This window comes from Uloborus diversus, chromosome 6 (assembly GCF_026930045.1).
Source record: "Uloborus diversus isolate 005 chromosome 6, Udiv.v.3.1, whole genome shotgun sequence".
NCBI classification, from domain to species: Eukaryota; Metazoa; Arthropoda; class Arachnida; order Araneae; family Uloboridae; genus Uloborus; species Uloborus diversus.
In genome coordinates this window covers 8671192-8690824 of record NC_072736.1, presented here as the reverse complement: position 1 = coordinate 8690824, position 19633 = coordinate 8671192, and the positions used below count along the sequence as shown (strand labels likewise).

Here is a 19633-nt window from a genome sequence, read left to right as displayed (position 1 = left end):
GAAACTTTTTTTTTTCAATTGTTTTGACATAAGAAGAAAAATATAAGAGGGTATGCAACTAGAAAAATCGACTTTCATTTTTTGTGGAGCATCCATGTCTGTATGCTTTTTATGTACTTATTTTTTAAAAAAGTAGCGAAGTAGCGGCTACATTTCAAAAGTAGCTTGTAGCTGCTATATTTTTAAAAAAGTAGTTGTAGTTGTAGTTAACTGCATTTGTAACGAAATAGTTGTAGTTCGCTGCAAAATAAATCTAGTTTTTCCAACCACTGGTCTGATGTGTTGCATGCAAAATAAAACAATATTTTTTTTTTTTTGCCGAATGTCTTTTCATCCAAAATCATCAATTCTTTGGCATTGAAAAAAAAAAAAAAAGACCCAGAAACAGGTGTCTGCAGTTTATTGCAAGTTTGTGCCTTTTACAATTGTATTTCATGTTTTATTTTTCAGCACAAGCTTACACATTTAAATCTTATTTATTAATGTTTTTATTTTTTATCAATCTACCAATTTTCTGCCGAGATGTACCTAACTGAAATTATATTAAATATGTAAATTTCAGACCGCATATTTTTCTTTGCGTTTTCAATCCTGCCACAGTAGTTTGTTTCCTTGTAGGATTAAGGTATTTTTACAAATCATTCTTTCCCCTTAAATCTCTGTTATTGTTATTCTCTAACATTACTACATCACAGTATCAGTCGTAAATATTTTTGAAAGGATTAAAAATAATGAAAGAAGTCACCATTTAGCGAAAGTTTTTTCCCTCGCCTTGTAACCTTCGAGCAGGTTTTCCCTTTTATGTACTCACTGTAAGGAGAAAACACTCACAGGAATTTAGCAGTCCGAATTACACATATTTTTTTTTCGTGCATTGCGCCAAACCGCAAATACCACATGAATAATACGGCCATATTTTTCAGTATCCAGTCGTGTAACTTAGTGATTTAGTAAAACTGGATTTTCCATGATTTGTATACCTACGTAACCAGATGCAAGATCCATTCACAAAGAAAAACTTTCAGTGAATCAATCAATTCCTAATTCGGAAAAAAAAAAAAAAAAAAACACTTTTTGAAGGAATGAACTTTTTTTTATTGCAGTTTTGAGTTGTTTAAGAGTTCCTTAATTCGGTTAAAAATCGGTGGTTCACGAACCCCTGGGTGTCCACGAGAGGTAAAATGAGGTTCGCGAAAATAATATTGTAATGGCAGAATTTAACATTAAGACTCGATCGATGCATCGACCTAGCCGATGCATTAGCTCCGATGGTTCAACAAGTTGGCCATCGGCATCGGCGACCAATGCTAACTTGCAGGAAACATCGGCCCATCGGCCTTAAAAAACATTGAAAAGCCGATGGAATTAGCCGATGTTTTCGAAAGAAAAAAGGACTTTTGCTGTTTTACTTTTTAATACAAAGTAAAGGGATTTATTGTTTTCATAAAAATTTTTTACTTAAATTTCAGTATGAATTTCTATTTTAGTCACCGCTGAAAGAATGTTTAATACTGCATTCAGGTACAAACAAATTAATTATTGCTTTGTTTTTTTGCGGATGGATGTACGTATGTATCTCTTATAAGCAATAAATCAAAAACTTGGAAGTCAATTTCGGAAGCATTATGTTTTTACAAAAAACATCTCGTTCAAACCACGATTTTTAAGAAAACTAACTTGTTTTTTTAAACAAGTAGGGGTGATAAAAAGCTTTTAAAATAATAATGTGAATCAAGGATAGCCTTGAAAACCTGTATTATTTGAGGGATTTCAAACGCCCAGTACGCATTAATCTTTGCTTGCTTAAGTGCAGCCTTGAAATGAATTTGATAGTTTTATAAACGAAATCAACTTTATACTTACAATTTATTTTTATTTTTGACAACAATTACAAAGCTTCTCCCGTCAATTCACCAACAACACAGCAAGTGAAATAAAATTAATAAATAGGTTTTGTAACACCATAATCAACACTTAAGAATGCTTTCGCTGTTTTTTTTTTATGTTTGAAATTAAAAATATTTATTAAATGAGTTTTTTTACTTATGGAATGGGATCGTTTTCAAAATTTTAAAAGTATTTTTTTCGGAAAGAGCATGCTTAAAAACATAGAATCTGACCATTTTTTAAATAATTTCTTTAAGTTTAATATTTTTAAAAAAATACTTAAATCGGTGCTGTTTCACCGTTTAACGCTTCTACCGATGACATCACAACTGACGAAATGACATTCAGTGTTGAAATTTTCTCGGTCCAAAATATTTAATTCGCATCTTTACTCACGCGTATTGACAGCGATAGGGTTGGTAGCAAGCGTAGAGCCGGTAATTCGCTGCTTGATTATCATAACATGGAAACGTAGTAGAAAGATGCGAAAAAGTGCGTCATTTGTGACGTCATAAAGATCACGCCCTGTTTGAAAAATCGGACATTTAAAGAAATTAATTTAAAAAAAAAACGGTTGGGAAAATAAAAGTATTTTCTGGGTCCATGTTATTTTTTTTGCTTATTCTATCCATTTCAATGACTAAAAGTAGTTCTTTTGACTGAAGGAAACCACCCCAATGGTCAAAGATATCTACCCTATAATGGCACAATCGTTTAGGAGATGGTTGGTCAACGGTGGAGCTTATGGTTAGCCAACGGTAGGCAATGTCCGCTTTGGCAACTGTTACCCAGCCAACTATTTCCCAACGAAGAGCCAAAGATCTGCTACAGTGCCTAACAATATCCCAAAGATGACACTTTTAAAATATTTACGGTTGGCCCAACGATGTTCAGAAACTATAGGGCCATCGTTCGTTGCCAACCCACAGACCCCCTTCAGTTTCTACTGTTAGCCGCCGTTGGCCAACCATCTCTCCACAGTGCGTGCTCTTGTGGTACGCCTTCCGGAATAAAGTGTGTTTTTAACGGGGCTGCATAGTGGCTGCTAACAATTCACAGACTAAGTGCATTTCTCAGAGACCGGCATGCATTTTTTCGGAATTTTGCCGCTCTGTTTCCCCACCAGATGGGAGCCTCTCTTCGATGCAAACCTGCGCTAGGATTTACTTTTGTGAAGAGCATTTTCAAAAGTTAAACGACTGCTCGATGGATTTTTTACATGGTGCACACTCATAAAACATGGACAACTTGCATCAAGAAAATTCACTGACTGGACAAGGTTCGAACCTGAATCTTTGGGTGTAAGAGAACAACGACTAACTGCCTAACCATTAGAGTACTGGGGGGGGGGAGCAGGAGGGGGGTAAAAAGTGTTGAAAAGTCTGGGAATAAATTATTACTGCATCTGTTCCTCCTAGAAACAAGAAATCACACCAGAACATAGATCAATAAAGTTGTTTTTACTGCTCAAAATTAACTCTCAAAACTCATTAGAAGTAACATTAGAACTGATAAAAAGTCATACTAATCGACTAGTCAAATCTTAATTCTGTAATGAAAGTAATTTTTTGATACACTGAAATTGACTAATTACATCTGTGGAAAACTTCGATTTCAAAAACAAAATTATTTCTTTAAAAAAAAGTCAAAGCGTGCCTTAAAAAAGCGGACTTGCATGTTTGCATTACTTACTTTACTTGCAGCAGTTTCCACAAAATACGTCGTGTCGTAGGCCCATCCATTCTTGCACGGAACAAGCGTCGTGTTGCGAATCTCTTTCTGCAACTCCGTTCCGTCTGCGTATTTGAAATCCATACCCGACTTCAGCACTTCAGTATAATTCATGTCGTACATCATGCAGGCCGAGTTGTTCGGCGGCGCGAGGATGCTGCGCTGCTCAGCGATGGTCAGGTTGCTGCGTGCCACTTCTGGCACGTAGCACCAGTGGTCTGGCACGAATACTAGAAGCAACACGTTCATGGAGAACCATGGCAACAGCGCAGCTGATGGGAATAGGAACAGGAGTATCAGTTTCTTTTGGTATTTGCCATAGTCGCCAACTTCCGCTAAAATGTCCTCAAATTCTGCTTCTTGTTTCAAGGACACCATTGTTGAAGTTTCCACACTTGGGATGTTGTCTCAGATGTATGTGAAGCAGCTGTTGGACAAAGCGAAAATGAAAGTTAGGCATGAAAACGTTTAAGCATAGAATAGGTACATATTTCATGTTTTATCAGATACTTTATAGTAAAATTCTTTTTAATTTTTGGATCCAAATTATTAGTCCGTTAAAAGACTGGAGAAAAGATCAATGTATTATCACCCTAGAGACCCCTTGTACCTGTCATCATCAAGGGCGGATTCAGGGGAGCGTCAATGGGTCAGCTGACCCCCATGTGACAAGAACTTTATTGTGATTATTATTAAACTTCAAATTTTGAGATGTGAAACCAATAGTACCTGGAATCAATGTGAATCTTTTTATTTATTTATTTTTTATTTGGTTCTGTTCGGTATTCCTTCTCAGCGCGTCATAATTTAAAGGATTGTCTGGGTTCGTTTACTGGGCTATAGCTATCTTGAATTTTTTGCTAATTTTCAGAAGAATAATCATCTCTAGTGAGCTTAAAGTTTTTTCAGAGCACTCTTCCAACTCAAACCACATGTCGTGTCTCGTGTGTGCTTTTTCCAACTATTTAATAGCTGTAATCTAATATATTCAGAGTTTATAGGGTAACGTGACCAGATGTCTGCCTAAAGAAATATGAATGTTGATGAAAATTTGTCGGAACATGATCTATGGCGCAGGCTGCGTTATTGAAAAATGTAGGGAGAAAGAATTGACCGAGTTTCGATCCCTTTGGGGAGGGGGGGAGGGGGGGTGCTAGGGGAGATACGCACCTCTGCTTAACTGATACGATTTTACGTAGGAGGTGTAACGCTGACCATTAAAACTTGACTCCCTTACAAAAATTTCTGGATTCGCCCCTGGTCATGTAGACCGGGTGGAGATGGATCTCTGAGGAGAATCTGCGGAGAAAAGAGCAACCCTTTGCTGAACAATAATTGCTAACTCGCTTCTTTATTACAATTTTGAAATGTTTACATACAAAATAGAGTTATCACAGTTATTTTACATTTGTCATGCATAATGTTATTATATTTTGACATACTGCGTAGGGTAAGATGTAAGATATATCGTTACAATATGATAACAACCTCAATTCCCCCTCCCCTTTTTTTAAGGATCATGTCTAACACACATATTTCCGTTAAAAACTGCATGTGTTTTAGAGCTACAAAACATCTTCAATACGGTTTAATATTTTGCCACTTTTTTTTCTCGCATTTAACTCAGCTAAAAAAAATCCTGGGGTTTTATAGCTCGATGTCCTTGTCCTGAAGTTAAAGTACTTAACCGTAACTGCAATACATGAGTATACGAATTTCATTTCAAATTTATACCATACACGCTGATGTTTTCCCATTCTACAGAGAACAAAATGACCACTATTATATTGGCCCTGGCTTTAGGGCGGTAACTTACTACAATACACTATTATATATGTTGTTATATCCGTATATGTTCTGTCATACGGATACATTTAAAACATTGAATGAATAGTTAAATAACGGAGGAATATCTTTCAAACGCTTTGCCAGATAAGAATTTTACTTAATCTTTACGTTCTCTCTTATTCGAAGTCCCCATCCCCCCATTTTTTTTTCCAATATTTCTTTTTTTCTTTCTTTCTTTTGTTTCCGTCAGTAACGCCGGGCACCTAGTTTCTAATAAGGCTGACATGGCCTTTTGTCGGGCCTGATGTCATGCCATATGGCGACGGTGAAGTCACTTGTTTGCCTTTAATTTCTCGCCATGTCATTAAATTTGGCGATTTTCGTAAAATTTTGGCAGACTTTAAGACTTGACATTTCGATAACGGGGGCATGAGGGCAAATACTTTTTAGGTCAAAGAAAAATCTCAGTATACTCTTTCAATTGCTACCTATTTGAACTTTTTTCATTATACTATTCGTGCGTATCCCTTGCTAGTATTCTTAAAAATATTACTAGATTAAATATAGTTTTTTGTTCTATTTTCGAAGTAACAGTAATAAAGTGGACAACAGCAGGGTAGATAGGGACACGTTTGCGCGGATTTTTTTCAGGGAATTTTCTAATTTTTATGTTTTAACCTAGGAAATTTTAGATATTGCGGTTTTATGAAGCAATTAATGGAGTCAAAATTGGTATATTCAGTTGTTGCTCAGTTTGTTTTTAACCGTTTAAAAAACACTTTTTGAGTCCAATTCGGTTGCGTAAACTTGCCCCGGACAAGGCGCGTATTTATTTTGACACCTAACGTGGTTCTGTTGGTGTTCTGTTGATCATAATGTCTTACCATCGTTAAAATAAAGCAAATTAATTACAGACTGAATAGTGTATAAAGTTAAAGATGAAGGGGCATGAAAGCAGCACAATATGATTGCAAGCTATATGATACGAATTTGCTACTTAATTAAAAACAAAATAATAATTTTCAAAACAAAATACTCTGAAAATACGAAAAAGGGTTTGAGACATTTCGGAGCGAAAAAAGTGCCAGAGTCACGTTTAAGTAGACACAATAAGGAACGTGCGAAAAGGTGTTCCAACTTCAACGCGTAAACTTGCCCCGTCGCCAAGTTTGGATTTATTTTTAATGTGCAAACATTTTAATAACATTTCAGTTCATACAAATACAATTCTAAAACAAAAGATAAAATTCTGCAAATTTTTATATATTTGTTCTTTTTCAACGAAGAATTTGTATTCGCAATAAGCTTCAAAACGTTGAACACAAAATTTACTCGACTTTGTGGTAAATCGATTACTCTTTCTGCATGCTATGCCGAAGCTCGACTGATGCTCAAAAACTTGTGAGGATATTTGCTAAGGAGCAGCATCAGTCTGTTATGACTGTTGGCTCTCCAGTTATAATTCGCTTTGGAAAAAAAAAACGGCACTGCTTAAACGTGCCCCGGTCGACCCTACTGTAGAAAATGTTAGAACATTCGAAAAAAACTTCTTTTTTTTTTTCCAAGAAAATTTTTTCCTTCTCAAGTAGTGTTGTAATCTTAATTTTTATGTAAAAGATATAATACAACAAATAAATGGGTGATTCTCCAAAAAGCGTAACAATATTATGTCCAAGGACCCAAACACAAGAATTGTTTGACCTAAAATTTCTTTTTTCTTTTTTTAATAGTTAGGAATAACTTTTCTGATGCTTTTTCATTCTTATAAAGGAAATAAATCATTTATTTTTTCCTACAGAAATTTTTGAACACCCAAAAAGTCACTCTTTTGGCGTGTCCCCATCCGTTTCTCAAATGCACATAATCTATATATATATAAATGAATGTTTGTCTGTATGTCATCCATGAACTCAAAAACTACCCGGCAGATTTGGCTGACACTTTCACCGTTTGTTATTTTTGGTACTGGGAATGTTTATAGACCAGTTCGAAAAAAATCCGATCGATAGTTCCTTTTTTATTCCAATTTAAGTCACAATCCATTGGATAAATACGAATAAAATGATCGGCTGCAGAAATTAATTCGCGTGAAAGATCTCATTGATAAGGAGTTAGCTGTTGCCATTTTTCTCGAGTTTGAACAAATAAATTCTTTCTTTATTGTTTTATGGCTTTTCATGCAACAGGGGGATTTAAAACTTTTTCTATTTGATATTTTTAGCGATGGATTGATCTTGCAAACTGCGTGAGTACAAAAGTTGAGTATAGTCACGGTTTCACTTGATACCTGGACCGATTATTATGAAAATTGCTATATATATGTATTTTTCCGCGGAGAAGGTGCACAATATGCTCATTGAAGCCACTCGCCACCAGGTGGCACTGCACAGTAGCAACTTCTGCCCCGTTCAACCGATTGTTATGAAAATCAGTATAATGATGTATTTTTTTGTGGGCGTAGCAACGCGCGTCGGGTACAGCTAGTATTTTTTTTAAAAATTATATCAACATTCCACAAGTACTAAATTATGCATACTTCGAAGTGAAAAATAAAATTCTTTGAAGAAATTCAATTATTTAAATAATCAAGGCATAAATCATTTTGAAGTTTGCCCCAAATTTTCATGTCATTTTCCTGTTCTAGGAATAAATTTAAATATTATTGATAAAAAAGGAATTTTCAATCTGTTGTACTACAGCACTGTTTATTATCACCATTTTATTGCATTCCTTGAGTATTTTGTTAATATGATTTGTCTGCTGTTCTTATTCAATTTTGAAGTTCTAACATGAGGTATGTAACATTTTTGCTGTCATTCTCTTGGACAACATTTTTGTCTTAAATAAAAGAAAAAAAAATCTATTCATAGTGTATAGTTGAATTAAGAGATTAGAGTAGAAAAATAATATTCTTTACTTTTATTACGTTTCTGAACCTACGTAACAGGCAATGGCGCACAATGTCATATACTCCTGATTCAAAAAAACTCACTCTTTTAGCATTATTTTCAAAGCACTTGTAATACATGAGGTAGAATGGAATTCATTTCCAATACATTAGTTAAAAAATAAGATTGTGATAATTAAAAAAAAGCTGAAATTGGCAAGCGATAAATAAAAATTGTAGCGGCTGGAAAATTCTATTCATTTGCTTATTTTTTCTTTTATTCTTGTTCAGACAAATCTTTCAAACAGAGATTTGTTGGTTATATTTTTTTTTTATTTTAATGTTTCCCGAATAGGTAAATGAAAATGCTTTTAAATTTCTGACGAAGATAATTTGTAGCACAACTTTCGAGAATTAGGGAAATACTTCTTTAAATTAGAGAATTAGAAATAACAAACAATATGAGTTAATGTGAAAATTGTTATTAATTTGTTAGTTAAGAATTCTAGTACAGCAATTGATTTTTTTTTAAAACTACTGTCCTTTTTTGAGGCATTTCATTGTTTTGATGAAGATGCTGCCTTCATTAGGAAATTCTAGAGAAGACATAGAAATTCGGAAGTCTCCCAAAAGAATCGGGAGAGTTGGGCATGCTATGTTATAAATATTCTTTCAATAGGGGATTCGGGAGAAGGCATATGAATTCGGAAGTCTCCCGAGAGAAGGGGTAGAGTTGGACATGCAATGTTATAAATATTCTTTCAACAGGAAATTCGGAAGTCTGCCGAGAGAATTTGGAGAGTCGGGCAATCAATGTTATAAATATTCTTTCAATGAAAATTCTATCTAAAACAAACTTTCTCCAAAATTTAAGAAAAAGATTAGCTTACGTGAATTTATAAAAAAAGAAAAGAAAAAAAAATTAAATAAAACAAAAAACAAGAAAAAATCCAAAAATAAAAATAAATAAATAAATAAAATAAATGAATAAAACAAACTTTCTCCAAAATTAAAAAAAAAGGTTAATTTTTATTAATTTAAAAAAAAGGAAAAGGAAAAAAAAACTAAATTCAACAAAAAACAAGAAAAAAATCCAAAAAAAAACTTTATCCAAAATTTAAGAAAAAATTAATTTTCGTAAATTAAAAAAAAAAGAAAAGAAAGAAAAATCAAAGGAAAAAAAACAAAAAACAAGAAAAAATAATAATAATAAAGGAAACAGGAAAAAACACAAAAAAATTACGAACCTTTCGAAAACTGTCACAACATTCAGCACACTGTCAAAAGGCCAACACAATTTCCATCACTACTACGAGAGGACCTTCCGCGCGTAAACACAAGAAGTTCTATCTCGCCTCTGGTAGAAAACGACTTTTCAATCTCTTGCCATGCGGACTTTTTCGAAAAGAGCGGGCAGAAGCGACGGCTAACCTTGAATCGCCAACGCGATTGGAGCTCGCGGAAACGGCCGAGTGTCCCTCGATTTCACGAGATTTTCTGCCGTTTGCGTAACTTCGGGTTTTTCCAGTTCATTGGCAGATAGACTAAAGATGACGACCAGTTGGATTAAGGCTGTAAGAAGATGTGTGGAGCCGCGAGATTAAGAATATTATAGAATGTTCCAGTGTACCTGGAAGGGGATAAAAATGAAATCAGCTTTGTTTGTCACGGGGAATGAAACAAAAATTGCTGAAGAGAGAGAGAGAGATAGATAAACCTGTGTGTGCAAGTATTTCAATAATGCGTGCAATATACCGACAGCCCGCTTTTGTCGTCCAAAGACGTTTCATTCTAGGGTCCCCCGTACCTACCACTATTTGTGGTTTAACCCAGAGGTTTGGGGCCGTGGTGACCTGATCGGTAAGGCATTGAACTTGGGACCGGAGGGTCTCGGGTTCGATCCTTGCTGGTCGAAGATCCACCGTCGTCATTAATGGTAACTGGGCGACGTTAAATATGCTCGTGGACACAATGTCCTCCAAGTGAAACGATACCTCCGGGGTGCCAGACCAGAAAGTTATTCGGCCCCTGGCCTGGTTCTAAATTCTCGAACTGTCCATAGATGGCACCACCATCTATTGTGTTGTCTTCTGAAGGCAAGGCGCCTGGCACGCAGTCCTTCATAGTTTGAGGGCCAAAAGTCCCTTTGATAGTTGATAACCCAGAGTTCTCAAACTGGGTGCTGTGGCACCCTGGGTACCTAAGAAGAGGCAATGGGTGCCACGAAGTGTCTATGGTATCTATATATACAGGGTGGTTATAATTAAAGTTACCCTGTTTGGACCTCTCCAGTGACCGTTCTACACATCGGATTTCGATGAAACTTGGAATATATATTATATAGACTATGGGGAGCAGGATTATGCAATAAAAAAAATTAGTTCAAAAATCTACCACCAGGGTAGAAATGGACGCATGTATAAAATAAAACGGAGACTGTGTCACAAAATCGATTTTATTTACAGGATTGGGGTCAATGTGCATTCCATCTGCGTCAATCACGTGTTCAAAACGTGTTATTGCGTGAGCCATAGTTGCACGTTGGGTTGCCCTATCAATAGCATGAACATGGATCCTTGCTATCCTTTAACTCAAGCACCGCGTCCGTATGCTTCCACCATAGACCCGATCTTTTTCAAGAATTGCCTTGACAATGGGCCCTTTCCGTATGTCTTTCAATCTTCGTTATTCACGCAGTGCGGCAGTAAGATTACTATCCTTCTGATAGAAGACCTTGATCAGTAAGGCTCGCTCTTTCTTTTCCTAAGTCATCGTAATGAAGATGAGTGGACTTCTGCCTTTTAAAGCTTGTTTAATTTGCATAATGCATCGCTGGTTTTTGCCGGATATTTTACGTGTGTAGAGCGCCCCCTATCGTCGATTTTTGAACTATTTTTTTTTATTGTATAATCCTGCTCCCCATGGTCTATATAATCTATATTCCAAGTTTCATCGAAATCCGATGTGTAGAACGGTCACTAGAGGGGTGTAAACAGGGTAACTTTAATTATAACCACCCTGTATATATGTTTGGAGAGAGTATTAAAAAAGGGCCTTGTAGACAAATAAAGCCATTTTTTGATGTAGCATAATAAACGTTCGCTGTATCGTATCTTCATCGTCAACATAAACCCTGACTGATGATTAAGCCTTTTCAACAAGCAGTTTTTGAATACCACGCAAGAATATAGCAATAGCATGGAAAAAGTTGTTTATTGTCCTTGGAGCCTAGTTTATGTAGTTGACAAATTCAAAGACAGAAATGCCTTTATTTACAGTTATTTTTACTTCCTTTTACAAAAAAGGAAGTATTGTATTCGTGAAAAAAATTTTCACTCAAAAATGCCTAGGAACCTACAGACACCTGAAATATCCATTTTGACTACCCCCGAGTTAATTACAACGAATTTTCTGGTGACGTCCGTATGTACGTAGGTATGTGCGTGTGTGTGTTTGTGTGTATGTGCGTATGTATCTCGCATAACTCAAAAAAGGTATGTCCTAGAAAGTTGAAGTTTGGTACGTAGACTCCTAGTGGGGCTTAGTTGCTCACCTTCCCTTTTGGTTGCATTCGGATGTTCCCAAGGGGGTGTTTGCCCCTTTTTGGGGGGAAATCATTGTTAATTTCGATGTAAACTCAAGTGGTGTTATAATTTGTCGGACACTTGGTGATACATCGCCAGTTTTTTGGTCGCCAAGTTTTATCGCCAACTTGATGACAAATTTGGCGATTTTTTTTTTAATTTTAAATTTGGTTTCAATTTATCCACTGTTGGTGATATTTAGAGAGTAAACCATTGAATCACATTAAAAATGCCAATAATGGGGAAATGACATTAAATTGGAGTAAAAGGAAGTCATGTGATGCACACATAAGCTCGTTTTCATACGAAAAGTAGATTGTAGCCCAATAAGGCTATCTGATGAATATGCAAAAGCTGGTGCCAATTCAGTCATAATTGGTCGTGTTATTTCCTTATAATAAACATTAGGATAGCCTTATTTAGCTCATTGTAATAGAGATAGGCTAGGGTGCCGCGAGGAAATTCGTTTTCGTCAAAGGATGCCGTGAGTCGAAAAAGTTTGAGAACCCCTGGTAACCAGTTGGATGGGACATTGAAGCAGCTCTGATTATTTGATCCAGACCAGAAACGGAGCAATCCCTGATCCAGCACAGGTGTCGTCCAAAGACCAGTTTCGTTCTTATTATGAGCTCATCAGTCTGGAATAGTCAATTAACTGAGCTAGAGGCAGATGTAATCTCATTGAAACAGAAAACACCAACGAACTGGTGGTTAAATTAAGTTTAACACCAGCGAGAATCCGCAGCAATGGTGCGGTTGAGTGGTTCAACTCATCAATTGAATGCAAAACTTGGGTATGAAACAGTAAGTAAATTTAGTTAAGCTGCCTATTTATCGGCACTCTCAGCTGCAATGAGATGACATCTGCCTGTAGCTCAGTTATTGTTCATTCCAGATTAACCCCTTCAGTTGGAATTATGAAATATTGGACCAAAAATGCTGATATTTGGTACAGAGTGTATTATGGTAAAAGGTATCTTTTAGACAAAATTTTGAGTTTGTAGGAGAAAAATGAAAAGAGTTATGGCACGTCCAGTATTCCAAACTTATATTTTTGAAATCAATATTTCATATACAAAAATGATAAAGTACCAAACAAACTTCATTATAAAATGTTCTACAAACAATTATAAAACGTAATATAAGCGTTTGAAACGATTAATAAAAATTATATATTTTTAGAAAAATCAGGAAAAAAAACTCGCTTTTCAGATGAAAATCCATGGTTGGAAAAATGAGCCACTCTCCATCTCTCAATCCTTATATGTCAGTGCTGTCAATCCCAAAACGAAAAATTATTTCCCAGATTATAATAAGCAGAATGTAAAGAGTCAACTACAAAAAAAAAATCAACTAATTAAATCAATTATTAAATGATTAGCAGCTGTTTAAAGTGGTTGTCCGGTATACCGGACACCTGGTCTGAAGGGGTCAAGGAGTCCATAACAAGGATGAAACTGCAGTCTCTGTATGGCAAAACTGGGTTGTTGGTATATTCCATGTAGTTATACCTTATCCTGGCTTACGGACTCACTATTTGTCTCCATAATACTTCCCGCACGCAAATATCAAAACGGATTTGAATGCTAACCTTTAAACTAAAAGGAAGGCGCAGGCTCCTAAACACTTAGGAAAGACTCTACGTTTGAACGACAGGGGTCGTTCGTGAACTTTACATTTAACAGTATTTCAGTAGAACAAGGAAAATTTTTCAAATTGAGTGAAATAATTATTTAACACATTGACTGCGTCGTCGACAGCTTATATATGGACTTGCTGCGCTAAGCTAATTATTTGAAACAATTTGAAAGAAAACAGTTTTATTGGACTTTTTCATGAATAACACAGCATACAAAACAAATTCTACATATTTTTTTCTAGAAATTTTCTACGCTGTGATATTTTTCAAAGCAAGGGACAACACATAAGGTAGGTTTGGACGCACATGTTTTGCATGATAACGCGATCCCTGTCGATGTCATCATCGTCAACTAATTCATCATCCGATAAAGTAACATATTTCACTGCATCTTCGAGTGACATAGATTTACGTTTGCTCATTTTACATTTTTATTTGCTCGCAGACTGCAGCACAAAAACTCGCGCGCTTTCTTATTTGATCGCGCGCACGACTGCTTGCATCAGAAAATGTTTTCACAGCAAACGCAGTAGTGGCCATCTTGTGTTCTCTTTCTTTACCTTGTCTAAATGTTCGTCTATGCGCGGCAGAACAGCCAGGAAAGCCAATGGAACCCGCTGAAAAAAATATAGAACGTGTTGGCTGGAGGACGAGTTATCTCGTCCCTAGCGCATACAGCATAATTCTGAACATAATAGCAGTCAATGTGTTAAAATATAACTGATCAAAAATACGTTCCAAGGAAGATAAATATTTATTCGATAAGCAGTAAGTTAACCTTTTACTGCTTTTACTGTTGCTGTTGTACCCTTTAGCCAAGGCTAAGGTCAAGGGCGGATCCAGAAAATTTTCAAGGAGGGGCGATGTTTATTAATTACCCTTTTTTTTCGTTTCCTTACATTCTTCTTCTAACGTCATGGAAGAGTGTCTAAAATTACTTTTTTTTTAGTTTAATTTCTGAAAATTTCTTAAGAAGTGCTCTAAACCCTATCCCATTCCTCAACATGATCAAAAGTGTTCTACGACTTCGTCTTTTAGATTTCGATTCCGAATATTTTTCAGAGGAGAGTACCCGAACCTTATCTAATATCATCTCTAAGATGGTCTAAAATTGAGCTTTTGTAGCTTCAATTTCGTAAAAGTTCCTGTAGAAAGTTTAAATCTCTTTCTCTAAAATAATAAGAATTGGGTTAAAATTGCGTTTTCAAAACTTCAATTCCGAAAAAACTCCCCGAAAGAGTTGTTTTTCTCCTAACAACATATAAGATCATCTAAAAATGTTTTTGGAACTTCAAAATCGAAAATATGCCACGGGGGAGTTCCTGTACCTTGGCTCAAAGAGGGGGCGATCGCCCCTCCCTTGTTTCCGTTCTTGGCGAAGGCAGTACTACAGGCAATATACCGACAGTCCGACAGTCACGTCCTTATTATTGACTGATCAGTCAGGAATATGGAATAACCGTCCTGTGTGTGTGAGGACAGATGTCATCTTATTGAAACAGAGTGCCAACAAACTGCTAGCTAAAGTAAATTTAACTCACCAGCAACTGTCCACAGCCATGATGCCGTTCAACTCGCAAATTAAATTCAAAGCTTGTGTATTCTGAAGTAAGGGTTGCATTTTATTGCTTGATACTTCAATTTATGAGTTGAACTACACCATGACTGCAAACACTCGCTGATCGCTGGTGAGCTGAATTACTAGATGAACTGGTGACTTTATCTACCAGTTTGTTGTCGCGCTGTGCTTCAATAAGATGGCATATGCCTCCAGCTCGGTAACTGACTATTCTAGACAGATGAGTCCATAACAAGAATGAAACTACAGTCTCTAGATGTCACAACCGGGCCGTTGGCATATTGCATGCATTAGTTCGATGCTTGAGATATTGAAACATTAAATGGAGAAAATTCTTCGTTTGAACTTTTAGGCGGTGCCCCTTCCCATTGGTCGGTCCCTGATGGCTGGTCGCAATGGTGCGAACAGAATTTTCTATTGAGGGCGGGGGTGATTCATAATAGTTCTTACAAGTACGTACAGGGTGATCCAAAAATCAGGACCAACTTTTAAGATGAATAATTCAAAAACAAATGAAGGTAAAAAGATTCGGTTTGCACTGAACGGATCGAAAAGAAGTCGGGTTTTGTGTGGCAGCGAAACAAAAATAGTTCTGTTTTCGACCAACAGATGGCACTATAACTTTTTATTTCTCAACAATTCTTGTAATACAGTTCAGCAAAACGGGCTTTCTCAACCATAGACAGCAATATGATGCATATTAGCTTCGACTACCATGACCTGATGCCGTTGCTCCTTTTTATATCGTTCGTTGCTTTGCATGATCTTAGATCAGAAACCGTACAGTGCCATCTGTTGGTCACAAACTGAACTGTTTTTGGTCTGTTGCCAGATAAAACATGACTTCTTTTCCATCCGTTTAGTGCTCACCGCATCGTTTTGTTCTTATTCGTTTTTGAATTATTTTTTACATTTTAAAAGTTGGTCCTGACTGCTGAATCACCCGGTATATAAAATCAGGGTTAGTTGCAATTAAAGTTACTCTGTTTAGACCTTCTTAGAACTCGTTCTAACAAACGTTTGCTACTAAAACTTGGGAGAAACGCTACATGGACCAAGGTGCTGTTCATAAATAATGTCACTTTTTTTTTCACCACATTTGTCTCCTCTCCTCCGTTTTCCATGAAGCCTTTTCACAATTCACCTCACCCCCTCTCTTCGTCACAAGGTCACACGTCACGCTCTTAATCATAAACGTAATGTTTAAAAAAATGTTTTGATTTCAACCAAATGAAAGATGAAGTAATTTCATACTTCCTGCCCCCCCCCTCCACCCCTCCTGCAACGGACTGTCACAATTTCACGAACTTTCCCCTCAAAGCGTGATATCATTTATGAACGACCTTCAAGATAAAAACGAGAACCGCAATAATAAAATTTTAGTTTACATTTTAACCGCCAGGCGAGAGCTCCAAGATCGGACTGGCCTGCCGGCCCATCGGCTCACTGTTCGATGCGACCTCCCGCCTATGCATCCTCAAGCATGAATAACTTTTTAATTTTTTTTTTCCATTTTTTTATAAATTTATTTTGTTTACTTTATTTTTTGGTGACAATTCCTTTTCTTAAATTATCAATTTATTTATTTTTTTCCTTTTCTTTAAACCTGTAAACCTGTGTACCATCGTTTTTTCTTTCTTTTTTTTAAAATTTATATATTTATTAATATTTTCATTTTGCACTTTTTTTTGCACCCTTTTTTATTTCGCGCCCTTTGGGCTGCAAAACAGAAAAACCTTTTTGGTTATTATGGAACAGGCTTTGAACATCTGTCTAAAGCAAATGAAAAGACAATAGACTGAATTCTATAATAAAATAAAAATTTTCATAACTAGATTGTTGTTTTTTCGCATAAGCTTCTTTCTGACGTGGTTGAAAAAATTTGACCTAGCGTTTTCTTATTTCATGTCTCTTTTTCCTTTAATCATGTAACGTGTCCATTAAATTTCAGTGACTTACTTTTGTTAAAACGATTTCTACATAAGTCCAAGTGGGTTAGCGTCAATTGCCCTTCTCCCCTGGATTTTCGATTCACGGTGCTAATATGCATTTGAGCACGTACTTTGTTGGTTTTCCTATAAAATGTACTAAGTGTAAACGTCTAAGCACCTTTCGCCCCCGCACCAGGAAAACTTTGAAATAAGAGGCAGCCGATAAAGGATTTCACATTTTAAAAAAACATTTTTGACTTCCGCCCCCTCCCCCCCATTTGTGTCAATGTGCCTCACTTCACCCTCCGTCCCCCTCCTCCCCCTCCCACATGTCACACTATTTTTCATTGACATAGTTGTGTAAAAAAATGTGATGTCACATTTCTTGGTGCCTCCTTCCTTAACTCTGTCACATGTCACGCTATTTACCATAAACATATTTGTATAAAAAGTATGTGAGGTCACACTTCTTGTCCCCTCTCCCCTTGTCACATTACACGCTACTTTTCATAAACATATTTGCATAAAAAATTTAAGTCACACTTCTTGTAACCCCCTTCTTTCCCCTTGACACATTTCATCAACATATTTGTTTTAAAAAATACGTGAGGTGTCACTTCACTTTCCTTCCACCCCCTTTCATGTCACGCTATTTTTCATATACATATTTGTATAAAAAAATATGTGAAGTCACATTTCTTTGCAACCCCTCCCTCCCTTTTGTCACAAACTGTCACATCTTCCCAAACCTCCCTCTCCCGCAGAGCGTGACGTCATTTGTGGACAGTCCCTAAGGAGCCTGATTTCAAACAGGCTAGCTAAAATTACAACTACTCACTATATTAACTTGATAAAATTGGCATTAAATCATCAACCCAGGGGTTCTAGGAGAGTGAGGGGTTAATCATCGACCCCAGCACCTTGACTGATACTACCTCTTCTTCTTGTTCAGAATAACCGACACTTATCATTTCGTCCGTGGTGAGGACATAAATAAGAATTGAATGGAGGACAATTTTGTTATTACGGGAAGCAAGAGCTTCCGATTTATCGCTGGCTTTCACTGGGGAAGTAGGGCACTAGATATCGGATTAGGAATCGGAGCGGAAGCGTGGACACTTTTTTTTATTTTTTTTATTTAGAGCGTTGGAAAAAAGAAAACTGTACGTTCTTCATCGACACAATGTTTTCGTATTTAAAATTTATTTGCCAGAAAAAATGTGTCCCAGTCATTAAACCATCATTGTTTCGTTCTTCAGTTACCTACAATGCATTCAATGAGAAGAGATTGTGGAAGTAAACAACGCGACTTGATATACTTGATCATACGATTGGCTGCTTGGCGCTATGGACGGATCCAGAAATACTTCAAGCAGGGGGCGGTTGATATTTTACCTTACCTTTTACAACGTAGCTTATTACACGTGCTTGGGGGGAGGGGGGTGCGTTGTGCGACAGCGCTTTTAGTTAAAACAACTAAAAAATAGGAATTCTGCCAAGGAGGTCCTCAAACCTCTTCCTTTCCTTTTCCGTTGAAAGAGGAATTCTAAAATTGTGTTTTAGAACTTCCATTTCGTAATAATTCCCTGGGAATGTTCCGAAATTCCCTCCCCTAACATCTTCGAAGGTAGTCAAAAATTGCGCTTTTTGAGACCAGTTTCAAGAAATTACTAGAGCAAATCTCTGAACCCCATTCTATCCCCACAACCTAAGATGTCTACAATTGCGTCTTCAAGACTTAATTCTGCGAAATGTCTGGGCGAAGACCTCTAAACACCTCCTACTAACATCGCCGAAGATCCTCCAAAATTGCCCTTTGGAAATTTCAGTTCCGAAAAGTTTCCGGGAGGGAGATTTGAACTCCATTCCTTTCCTTAACGTCATCAAAAAGGGCCTACACTTGTGTTTTAGGGCTTCCGTTTTGGAAAAATTACCTTTACAGGGTCCCTCAAGAGAGGGGTGATCGCCCCTACCGCCCTTCCCTTGTATCCACCTTGCGCTGGAATGATTGAAAACAGCGCCAATCAGATAAATGTGAACTGAACGCTCGTAAACTGAAGCGACAATCGAATGAGTTATTCATTAAAGTGGCAAATGTGGACCTGCCTCATTGTTTGCTTCCGCTACCAGCAAAGTATTTCTCCCTGAATGCAATGGATAGGTTAAAAATTTACCAGTAAAGTTTCACTGAAACACGACTAAACTACCTTAGACTTAGACTGTTGTGTTTGTTTAATACTGAAAGCAGAACTAGACAAACGCAAAATTAATGAGAGCAAGGCAGTCACCAGAAGGAAGATGAGGGAGGAGGAGGGGCAATAGGACGAGATTCCATCCTGACTTGCAACCTACCAATGGCGGATCCACGGGGTGGGGGGGGGGGGGGGACAATTGGACCCTCCTCCCAAAAGGTTTGGAAATTCAAAAAAATTTCAGGGAGAGACCACCGAATCCCCCCCCCGTACATTACAAAAATCACCTCCAGTTGAGTTTTCAGGACTCGAATTCCAAAAATTTTAAAAGGAAGAGTCTCTTCTCCCTTGTCATTGTTAGATCATCTGAAATTTTACACTCTTGGGGCTTCAAGCTAAAAAAAATGCGTAAGAG

The 19633-nt window shown here is 36.8% G+C and overlaps 1 protein-coding gene across 1 annotated transcript in view; it reads right to left on the bottom strand.

The window, feature by feature from the left end:
* The window catches only part of LOC129224542 (organic cation transporter 1-like), a 71483-nt gene extending 61818 nt beyond the window's left edge, over window positions 1-9665 (bottom strand). Inside the window, exons 1-2 of the mRNA XM_054859017.1 lie at window positions 9541-9665; window positions 3580-4045 (exon numbers count right to left, since the gene is read on the bottom strand). Coding sequence (XP_054714992.1) covers window positions 3580-3996 — 417 coding nt within the window. The 5' untranslated portion in view covers window positions 3997-4045; window positions 9541-9665. The remainder of the gene's footprint in view (window positions 1-3579; window positions 4046-9540) is intronic.
* Window positions 9666-19633: the final 9968 nt, after the last annotated feature.